Source organism: Heptranchias perlo, chromosome 1 (assembly GCF_035084215.1).
Source record: "Heptranchias perlo isolate sHepPer1 chromosome 1, sHepPer1.hap1, whole genome shotgun sequence".
NCBI classification, from domain to species: Eukaryota; Metazoa; Chordata; class Chondrichthyes; order Hexanchiformes; family Hexanchidae; genus Heptranchias; species Heptranchias perlo.
In genome coordinates this window covers 138437158-138449234 of record NC_090325.1, presented here as the reverse complement: position 1 = coordinate 138449234, position 12077 = coordinate 138437158, and the positions used below count along the sequence as shown (strand labels likewise).

Genomic DNA, 12077 nt, shown 5'->3' with positions numbered 1-12077 from the left:
GGTTTGACTTATAGGGAGAGGTTGGATAGACTGAGACTTTTTTCCCTGGAGAGTAGGAGGTTTAGGGGTGATCTTATAGAAGTCTATAAAATAATGAGGGGCATTGATAAGGTCGATAGTCAAAATCTTTTCCCAAAGGTAGGGGAGTCTATAACGAGGGGGCATAGATTTAAGGTGAGAGGGGAGAGATACAAAAGGGTCCAGAGGGGCAATTTTTTCACTCAAAGGGTGGTGAGTGTCTGGAACGAGCTGCCAGAGGCAGTAGTAGAGGCGGGTACAATTTTGTCTTTTAAAAAGCATTTGGACAGTTACATGGGTAAGATGGGTATAGAGGGATATGGGCCAAGTGCAGGCAATTGGGACTAGCTTAGTGGTATAAACTGGGCGACATGGACATGTTGGGCCGAAGGGCCTGTTTCCATGTTGTAAACTTTTATGATTCCCCATTTACACTATTAAAACCCATCATAATTTTAAAAGCCTCTAGTAGATAGGAACACAGGAACAGGAGTAGGCCATTCAGCTCCTCGTGCCTGCTCCGCCATTTGATAAGATCATGGCAGATCTGTGATATAACTCCATATACCCGCCTTTGGCCCATATCCCTTAATACCTTTGATTGCCAAAAAGCTATCTATCTATCTCAGATTGAAATTTAGCAGTTGAGCTAGTATCAATTGCCATTTGCGGAAGAGAGTTCCAAACTTCTACCACCCTTTGTGTGTAGAAATGTTTTCTAATCTCGCTCCTGAAAGGTCTGACTCTAATTTTTAGACTGTGCTCCCTACTCCGAGAATCCCCAACCAGTGGAAATAGTTTCTCTCTATCCACCCTATCCATTCCCCTTAATATCTTATAAACTTCGATCAGATCACCCCTTGAGCTTCGAAGCTCCAGAGAATACAACCCCAATTTGTGTAATCTCTCCTCGTAACTTAACCCTTGAAGTCCGGGTATCATTCTAGTAAACCTACGCTGCACTCCCTCCAAGGCAAATATGTCCTTCCGAAGGTGTGGTGCCCAGAACTGCTCACAGTACTCCAGGTGCGGTCTAACTAGGGTTTTGTATAGCTGCAGTATAACTTCTGCCCCCTTGTACTCTAGTCCTCTAGATATAAAGGCCAGCATTCCATTAGCCTTATTGATTATTTTCTGCACCTGTTCATGACACTTCAATGATCTATGTACCTGAACCCCTAGGTCCCTTTGGACATCCACTGTTTTTAACTTTTTACCATTTAGAAAGTACCCTGTTCTATCCTTTTTTGATCCAAAGTGGATGACCTCACATTTGTCTACATTGAATTCCATTTGCCACAGTTTTGCCCATTCACCTAATCTATCAATATCGCTTTGTAATTTTATGTTTTCATCTACACTGCTTGCAATGCCACCAATCTTTGTGTCATCGGCAAACTTAGATATGAGACTTTCTATGCCTTCATCTAAGTTGTTAATAAATATTGTGAATAATTGAGACCCCAAGACAGATCCCTGCGGGACTCCACTAGTCACATCCTGCCAATGTGAGTACCTTCCCATTATCCCTAATCTCTGTCGCCTTTCGCTCAGCCAACTTCCTAACCAAGTCCGTACTTTTCCCTCGATTCCATGGGCTTCTATCTTAGCTAACAGTCCCTTATGTGGGACCTTATCAAATGCCTTCTGGAAGTCCATATAAATAACATCCATTGACATTCCCCTGTCCACTACTTTAGTCACCTCTTCAAAAAATTCAATCAGGTTTGTCAGGCATGACCTACCTTTCACAAATCCATGCTGGCTCTCCCTGATTAACTGAAAATTCTCGAGGTGTTCAGTCACCCTATCCTTAAATATAGACTCCAGCATTTTCCCCACAACAGATGTCAGGCTAACTGGTCTACAATTCCCCGGTTTGACAAGTAGAGTTCTTGCCCCTCAGGAGTATAAACCGATTCTGTATCATGTTAAATGTTTCTTTAAACATTTCCCACTGATCATCAGTCGTTTTACCCATTGACAGATTTGCCCAGTTTACTGTGGACAGTCTCTGTCTCGTCCCATTGAAGTCGGCCTTACCTAAATCTAGAATCTTAGCAGCTGACTCACTTTTTTTCCCTTTCAAACACTACATTGAATTCGATCATGTTATGATCGCTATTGGATAGATGTTCGCGTACAGTTAAGCCGTTAACTAAATCTGGTTCATTACTCATTACTAAATCTAGTATGGCTTGCCCCCTTGTTGCCTCTAGGACTTACTGCTGTAAAAAATCTATCCCGAACACACTCAAGAAATTCACTACCTTTCTGACAGTTGCTAGTCTGCTTTTCCCAATCTATGTGAAGGCTAAAGTACCCCATTAAGACCACTATGCCTTTCTTCTCTGCTCCATTGAAAATAATCCCTGCATCTCAACTCTCTCCTCATAACTATTATTTCCCATCCCTGGCATGATCCTGGTAAATCTACAGCATGCACTCTCTATAGCTTTAATGTACTTTCCATAATGGGACACCCAGAGCTGTACTTAGCATTCTAACTGTGGTCTAACCAAGTCTTTGTACAAATTTATTACTTTACTCTTGCACTTTATGCCTGCATTTATAAAATCCAAAATGCAATTGGCCTTTTTATGACTTTATCTCCCTGCATTACACTTTCACAGATCTATATACTTGAACCCCTAGGTCTTTTTGTGCATCCACACTCTTCAGCGACTTTCTATTGAGTGTATACTCCCATTACTTGTTTTCCTTCCAAAATGTATTATCATTCATCTGCCACCTGTCTGCCCATTCAGCTAACCTATCTTTTTTACAGTTCTCCACCAAACGGCCTAATGTGTGTGCGTGTGTGTGTAGTACAAAAGTGGAGCCAACACTGATCCTTGGAGTGTACCACTTCCAACCCTTCTCCAATCTAAGCAACACCCGTTTACTCTAACTTTTTGGGGTTAAAACTAGTATGAGTTGCACCTATTTTTCGGGTGTGAAATGGTGGCAACAATGACAAATGTAGCAGTGGGAGGGCCCACGCCCAATTTGCGGGGGACCTGGTACAATCAGGTTGCCATCTAATTTCCAGCCATTCTGGCGGACTTCTGCCAAAGTTATAGCGGAGTCCACTAAAACACCAATGGACTTTTGGTCCCCATATCTTTCCTTTTACTCTTACCCTTTACTTTCTGCTCGCCAAACATCTGCTTGGCCGCATTTCCCTTAATTCCACCTGGCATTCACATTGCCATAATTTTCTTTTGTGGTACCTTCTCAAACGCATTTTGAAAATCCATAGAACCACATCCATTGCATTTCCATTATCCTATCTCCCCAATTATTTCTTCAAAGAATTCTATAAGATTGGTCAAGCACAGCCTGTCTTTTAAGAAATTTCTGCTAACTCCCCCTAATTAGCTTATTTATCTTTAATTTCCCTCAGAATCGTCGGATGTAAACCATTATATCCTATTGATTTGTCTACCTTAAGTTTGAGTAACTTATTTAGTACCATTTCTCTTTGAATAATAAGCGCCATTTAATAATAAGTTCTACACCCACCTCTTGCAATTGTAGAATCCCAATAATCATTTCCTCTACAAATATTTGAGGCAAAGGGGTAGAATTTAGAGAGCCTGCCGGCATGAACTGAGCACAGGCCATGATCCCTAGCCCTGAACAGGTAGGCCCGATGCCCGGTAGAAATTTGGCTTTGGGCCTCATTTAAATTAGACCAGTGGGCTGCGGAAGCCTACAGCACATCCCAAGGCAGCTAACTGGTGAAAGTAGGTCCTGGGAGGGGTAGGGGAGTCGATCGGGAGGGGGCTGAGCGGAGGCCGGCAACAATCTTCAAGACTGGATTGGAGCAGGGAGGAGTACTCCTGCTCAGCCCGGCCCAATATTCAGGTAAGAATGTTTTAAGAAACTTATCTTTTTGGTGGCGGCTTACAGCGGTCTTGTTGACGACTGCTGGTTAGGCTGCTTGTAGACCCGGTTATCCTGAATGCAGCAAGCCCATCGTGGTTGCAGCCAGGGCAGCCCAATTTTGGGAAGGGGGTCCTAAAACAGCCGTTAGGCCCCTCATTAACGTATGCAAGGGGCCTAATAAGAGTCGTGGCCGCCTGTAAAATCGTTTGACACAATGTGGGGTCGGATGTATTTCAGGCATTTTTGGGGCATGGGACATAGCCCCACAAAATTGGCCCATTTTCCGCCTAGAAAATGGGCACTATTTTTAGGCCAAAATACTTATTTAGTATCTGTGACATTCTCACTCACCATGACAAAGGTGTTACCTGATCTTCGCTGCCCTGTCCCTACCTCAACTGTGCTTATATTACTAATGCACCAATAGAGAGCGTTTTTATTGCCCTTTTATGTTCTCTGCTAATTTTCTCATTTAGTTCCTCTCAATCTAGCCACTCTCCCTTTTTATAGTGTTCCCATATTCTTTATATTTATCCTGACTTTCTTTCTTATTATCTGCCTTCTGTGCTAAATACTTTTTTAGTTTCAAATTTGACCTAGTGCCCTTATTCAGCCATCGATACACTCCCTTTTCTCCTTACTGGAATATATTTGATTTGTATACTTTCCGTCTCCTAGTTAAATAATTCCCATTGATCATCTACAGTTCTGGTTGCCAATTTTTCCTTCCTGTATCGCTCAGCTGGTGCCTACTTAAAGTGGAAATGGTGATGGTTGGTGCTCAGATGAGTAATGCTCATCAGATACAACTGGTGCTCCATTAAATCAACTTTGTTCTGTGAAGAGTGCAGAATGTACTTTAAGTACATAAGCACATGTATCTATTTGGGTACTACGTTATTATTATATGCTTGTGCAAAATCGCTGTGCATTGATATGTTGATGTGATATATCAAGCAAATCATGGTATATATAATGAATATGGTATGAGGCACTAATGCGGCCCTCTCCTCCAATTTCCACGATTTCACTACCTTCTAAACTTTCCCTCCTGCACAAATCAACAAGCACTTTCTAATAGGGAGTGAGTTCCTTATAATGTCTTGGAACCCATCACCTGTTCCATGTTATGTTCTCCTGTTATGTGCCAGATTTGCCTTTAAACATAAGGCAGTGGGGATTGAGAAATAGTCATTTGGCCATAGAAATTCCTTCTTTCAAAATATTCCCTCTCCCAAATGTCATCTCCCATAAAAATATTCTTGTCGTTCTATTACTGTACTTACCAGCACTTACAGGATCTTGTTGGCAAATCAGCCTTTTTTCAATTGGCACTTACTCTAAACAATTGTGGATGAATGAGCTTTTGAACATTTGTACTGGTTAATTGTCTTGTTAGCTGGTTGAGAAGTATGAAGGACCATCTTTGCAAGGGCTGTGTGATTGTCATTAATGTTAATTGATTTTTTACATATCCGACATGTACAAGGCACATAGTCTCACAATTTCATTAGCATTCTTTTGAAGTGGTGAATAAGAAGTTCTCTTCCATTATTCACAAAAACAGGAATCGGGACTAATTCACCTCGTCTGCTGTATTTTATACCTTGCTGTTATCCTCCACTATAGGACTATGCCTTTCACCTAGATTTGCCAATTAAAATAAGTTATGCCCCAAATATCATCAACCTTTCCATAATAGTTACTATAATATGTGACAAGATCTGCAATACTTAGCAGAGATTATTTTTATTCATTTCTTTTGTCCTTATTCCAGGCCTTACAGATTGTCCAGCTATTTAGTGAGAATTGCAAAGTATGATAAAAGAAATATTTCAGATCATGAAGAAATTTTACCAGTCGAGAAAATCATCGTTCATGATGACTACAATCCTAAAACGTACCAGAATGACATTGCCTTAATAAAAGTGGTTCATGTTTTTAAAGACAAAAAATGCATTCCACTGAGTGATGACGTCCAACCTGTCTGCGTTCCCTGGTCGGACTACCTATTCAGACCTAACAAGACTTGCATAGTATCTGGTTGGGGTCGTTCCGAAGGTAAACTTACTATTACAGAGTTATATGTTGAAAGTATTATATTCTCTCTGAAAATTTTACTTTTATATTTCATTGAAGCAATATAATTTGCTTTAGACCAGGGTTTAAAGTTAAATTTCTGACAAAAAGGGTAATTTGCTCATAAATTTGAAGTTTTAGTTGCAAAGTTTATTTCCTATCAATGCTTCTGTTTTCCCATGTGTATTTTTGATTTTTTTGCCTGCTTTTCAAGCCCTTGCAGCAATTTTCCTCCATTTGACCTCAAGATATACGTATTTACATCAATTAGGTTTTGTGTCCTTTGAGGGATGGGCCAAGTTAAACACGGCTCCAATGCTTCTTATTTGATTTTCAGTTTACACTTTTGATGTTCCTCAAACCACAAACAAGCAAGAGAAATTGGAGCTTTTGAGGACATTTACCAGCATAGAAAAATCATTGTCCACCATAACTACAATCCCAAAACTTAAAAAAAAATTACTTTCATTCAAAAATAGCATTTCACTGACACTAACTACCAGAGGTGGGTGAGCTTATGATTTTGGGTTAGTCGTGGAGTCCCCGTACCACTCCCCAGTATGCCCCTTTCTCCTCTGCTACTCTTAGGTTTTTTTTACCCCATCCAGCACGCACACACACACATTCTAACATAAACACACACACAATCAAACACACGCCCACAAACACATACAAACATGCACACACATCTCTGCCTCTCACACATACACATATGCACACGTACGTACACACACTAACACTCTCAAGCACACATTCTAACACATACAAACACATGTTTCGGTCATACACATACACGCACACACATTCTAACATATGCACGCACACAGTTACACACTCTAACATACATACACACAACAACTTACATTTATGTAGTGCCTTTAACGTAGCAAAATGTTCCATGGCGTTTCACGAGCGATTTTCAAACAAAATTTGACACCGAGCCACATAAGGAGATATTAGGACAGGTGACCAAAAGCTTGGTCAAAGAGGTAGGTTTTGAGGAGCGTCCTAAGGGAGGGTGGAGAGGTAGAGAGGCGAAGAGGTTTAGGGAGGGAATTCAATAGCTTAGGGCCTAGGCAGCTGAAGGCACAGCCGTCAATGGTGGAGCGATTAAAACCGGAGAGGCGCAAGAGGCATGAATTGGAGGAGTGCAGAGATCTGAGGGTTGTAGGGCTGGAGGAGGTTACAGAGATAGGGAGGGGTGAGGCCATGGAGGGATTTGAAAACAAGGATGAGAATTTTAAAATCGAGGCGTTGCCGGACCGGGAACCAATGTAGGTCAGCGAGCACAGGGATGATGGGTGAACTGGACTTGGTGTGAGTTAGGCGATGAGCAACAGAGGTTTGGATGAGTTCAAGTTTATGGAGGGTGAAAGATGGGAGGCCGGCCAGGAGAGCATTGGAATAAAAAGTCTAGACGTAGCAAAGGCATAGATGAGGGTTTCAGCAGCAGTTGAGCTGAAGCAGGGACGGAGATGGGCGATGTTACGGAGGTGGAAGTAGGCGGTCTCGGTGATGGAGCGGATATGTGGTCAGTAGCTCGTCTCAGGGTCAAATAGGAAGCTAAGGTTGTGAACTGTTTGGTTCAGCCTCAGACAGCAGCCAGGGAGAGGGATGGAGTTGGTGGTCAGGGAACAGAGTTTGTGGTGGGGACTAAAGACAATGGCTTTGGTCTTCACAATATTTAGTTGGAGGAAATTTTTGGTCATCCGGACAAGCATTGTGACAAATCGGAGACAGTGCAGGGATCGAGAGGTGGTGGCAAGGTAGAGCTGGGTGTCGTCAGTGTATATGTGGAACCTGATGTGTTTTCGGATGATGTCGCCGAGGAACAGCATGTAGATGAGAAATAGGAGGAGGCCAAGGGTAGATCCTTGAGGGACTCCAGAGGTAACGGTGCAGGAGCGGGAAGAGAAGCCATTGCAGGTGATTCTCTGGCTACGACTGGATAGATAAGAATGGAACCAGGCGACGCAGTCCCACCCAGCTGGACGACGGAGGAGAGGCATTGGAGGAAGATGGTGTGATCAACTGTGTCAAAGGCTGCAGACAGGTTGAGAAGGATGAGGAGGGATAGTTTATCATGGTCACAGTCATATGGGATGTCATTTGTGACTTTGATAAGGGCCATTTCGGTATTGTGGCAGGGGCGGAAACCTGATTGGAGGGATTCAAACATGGAGTTGCGGGAAAGATGGGCACGGATTCGGGAGGCAACAGCACATTCAAGAACTTTGGAGAGGAAAGGGAAGTTGGAGTTGGGGCGGTAGTTTGCAAGGACAGAGGGGTCAAGGGTGCGTTTTTTAAGGAGGAGGTGATGACGGCATATTTGTATGCAATATCAGCTAGCATGGAGGCCAGGGAGGGAAGTTGGGTGGTCAGAGTTTGGTGGAAATAGGGTCGAGGGAGCAGGAGGTGAGCCTCATGGACAAGATGAGCTCGGAGAGGGCGTGAGGGGAGATCTTAGTGACAAAGATGTCCATGAGTTCCTCGCACTTATTGGAGGTGAGGCTGGAGGGGGCAGGGGAGAGGGGTTTAAGAAGGTGGTTTGTAGTGGAGTAGAGAAGCCGGGGGTTATCTTTGCATTCCAGGATGATCCTGGAATAGTGAGCAGTTTTGGCAGAGGAGAGTAGGACCCGATAGTGCTTTATATGATCCAGCCAGGTCTGGCGATGAATGGCCAAAGCAGTTGTCCACCATAAACGTTCAAGTCTGCGTCCCTTGGACTTAAGGGAGCGTAGATGAGGGCTGTACTGGGGGAACAACCAGGGTGAGAGAGAGTAATGGTTTTAATGGGGACAAGGGCATCAAAGGTGGAGGTGAGGGTTTGATTGAGCAGATCGGTAGAAATGTCGTGGTGAATGGAGGGCCAAAGGCTAGACAATTGGGAATATGAAGGTGCTGTTGTAAGTGACTTGAAGGAAAGTTTTTTCCAGGAGCGAATACAGAAGGAAGTGGGGTTGAGAGGGGGAAGGGGATGTGGGTGGAGAGGGATACAAGGAAGTGATCAGAGATGGACTTATCTGTGATTGCCACGATGGGAGTAGAGAGGCCACGTGAGATGGCAAGATCAAGGGGGTGGCCATGAATATGGGTAGGGGAGTTTATATGGAGGGAGAAATTAAAGGACGTTAGGAGGGCAGTGAACTCAGAGGAGAGAAAGCATGATGAGTTGAGGTGGATGTTGAAATCATCGAGGATGAGAAGTCATTCAGTGCAAAGGCTGAAGGAGGAAAGCAGTGAAGATATCTCGGTGAGAAAATTGGCGTGGTACTTGGGTGGGTGGTAGAGAATGAGGATTTTAATGGAGATGAGAGGGGTGGAACAAGGTGAGATGCTCAAAGGAGGAGAAGGTGCCAGAGGAATAGGGGGACAGACCAAGGTGTGATTTGGTGATAAGGGCCACACCGCCACCGCGGCGGGCTGGACGGGGCAAGTGGTGGAAGATATAGCCAGGCAGGGAGGCTTCATTAAGGGGGAAGGTGTCATCACCCGTCAGCCAGGTTTCCGTCAAGGTTATGATGTTGAAGCAATCATCCACAATAAGCTCATGGATGGCAAGGGCCTTGGTCACTAGTGAACGGACATTCTAGAGGGAGATGCGGAGAGGGACAGTGATAGCTAATCCACAGGTTCCGGGCTGGGAGGAGTCACACTAAAAGAATCCCACCTGGCTTCCAGGATCACAGTGTCCTACAAACCTCGGGATACCATCCCAAGTAGCCATGGGTAAACAAACTAGCCGGGGACACAATTATTAATTTTTACAAAATCACCAACAACCTGTGAGCATTAACCCTTCCATGTACAAGAGCAGCAGATTTTAATATTGTGTTCAGAATGGGGAATAAAAAACTAAACAATGGCAATCTCAGTCTTTCTAATGGCTCGTTTAATGAAGGACACAACAACTTACATTTATACAGCACCTTTAATGTCGTAAAACATCCCAAGGCACTTCACAGGAGCGATTATCAAACAAAATTTGACACCGAGCCACATAAGCAGATAATGGGCCAGAATTTGCTGTAGCCGGTCAATGAACGGCGCCCACCCATTAGTTAGATTTGCCCTTGCTCATTTAATTTCCATGAGATTTTGCACTGGAAGTTCTTGGACGTGGAAGATGGAAATGATGCAGCGCCCTCTACAGGGCATCTGGGACCTGAGTGAACAGGACAAGCAATTGTTCATCTCTTTAACCAATCAGATTGAAGGATTGTGAAATGAACAGTGCAGAGTCTGAACCAGGAAGTATAAGTTAGAAGAGTGAATTCATTGTCAAATCAGGTGCAGGGACAGAAATAAATAGAGAGAAAGAAAGATTGGCTTAAGAGGGAGAGAAAAAGGAGACAGAAAGAAAAAGTTTTTTAAAATTAATTAATTAATTAAAAAAAAATCTCCAACAACAATTAAAAGCTGAAGGAATGAGACTCCACACTTGTAATAGTTAATTTTCAGTGGTTGGTTGGTAGTAATTAAGATTCATCATGCCGTTAAGAAGGGTACTTAGACTGAAATGAACAAGCTCTAACTTTCTGTGGTGAGTTTAGTTCGTATCTACCATCCAATTAGAATGGTGAGGCAGACAGCGAGATGCTGTTTACATGAATCTAACGGCGGAGTGGTGCACCTCGGACAGCAACTTCCGGATTTTCGCATTTAACTACGGGTTTAATAATGGTGAGCGCTGTTGGCCTTACTGTTATTTTGACAGCAAATTTTGGGCCATTAAGACAGTTGACAAGGTAGGCTTTAAGGAGCATCTTAAAGGAGAAGAGAGAGGTAGAGAGGCGGAGAGGTTTAGGGAGGGAATTCCAGAGCTTAGGGCCTAGGCAGCTGAAGGCACTGCCGCCAAAGGTTTAGTGGTTAAAATCGGGGATGGGCAAAAGATTAGAATTGGAGGAGCGCAGAGATCTCAGAGGGTTGTAGGGCTGGAGGAGGTTACAGAGATAGGGATGGGCGAGGCCATGGAGGGATTTGAAAACAAGGATGAGAATTTTAAAATCGAAGCGCTAATGGACCGGGAGTCAATGTAGATCAGTGAGCACAAGGTTAATGGGTGAACGGCACTTGATGTGGGTTAGGATACGGGTGGCAGAGTTTTGGATGAGCTCAAGTTTACAGTGGGTGCAAGATGGGAAGCCAGCCAGGAGAGCACTGGAATGGTCGAGTCTAGAGGTAACAAAGGCATGGATGAGGGTGTCAGCAGGAGTAGAGATGGGCGATGTTTCGGAGGTGGAAGTAGGCGGTCTTGGTGATGGAGAAGATATGGGGTTGGAAGTTCAGCTCAGGGTCAATTAGGACATCTGGTTCAGCCTCAGACAGTGGCCAGGGAGAGGGATTCTGTGGCCAAGAGAACAAGCAAGTGGCCTATTTTTAGGATTCTTCCAATGTTAGTTTGTAACTAGCCTGTATAAGTTCCGGATAGCTTGACTAAATTGAAGGATTGACCATCTGGGGGATTGCGGGAATGGCCTACCTCTCTTTGATGGGGAAATCCAAATAATGGATGCCTACAAGAAAATGGAATTTCAGTGACTAGGTACAGAAAATAATCAAAAAGGCTAATGGAATGCTGGCCTTTATATCTAGAGGACTAGAGTACAAGGGGGCAGAAGTTATGCTGGAGCTATACAAAACCCTGGTTAGACCGCACCTGGAGTACTGTGAGCAGTTCTGGGCACCTTAGAAAGGATATATTGGCCTTGGAAGAAGTGCAGCATAGATTTACTAGAATGATACCTGGACTCTAAGGGTTAAATTACGAGGAGCGATTACACAAACTAGGGTTGTATCCCCTGGAATTTAGAAGATTAAGGGGTGATTTGATCGAAGTTTTCAACATATTAAGGGGAACTGATAGGGTAGTTAGAGAGAAACTATTTCCGCTGGTTGGGGGGTTTAGGACTAGGGGAATAGCCTAAAAATTAGAACCAGGACTTTCAGGAGTGAAGTCAGGAAACACGCAAAAGGTAATAGAAGTTTGGAACGCTCTTCCGCAAACGGCAGTTGATGCTAACTCAATTGTTAATTTTAAATCTGAGATTGATAGATTTTTGTTAACCAAAGGTATTAAGGGATATGGG

General features: G+C 43.6%; 1 protein-coding gene across 1 annotated transcript in view; it reads left to right on the top strand.

Annotated features, from left to right (window-relative positions):
• Positions 1-12077, top strand: part of cfi (complement factor I) — a 96817-nt gene that overhangs the window by 59127 nt on the left and 25613 nt on the right. The window contains exon 11 of the mRNA XM_067991584.1: positions 5687-5970. Coding sequence (XP_067847685.1) covers positions 5687-5970 — 284 coding nt within the window. The remainder of the gene's footprint in view (positions 1-5686; positions 5971-12077) is intronic.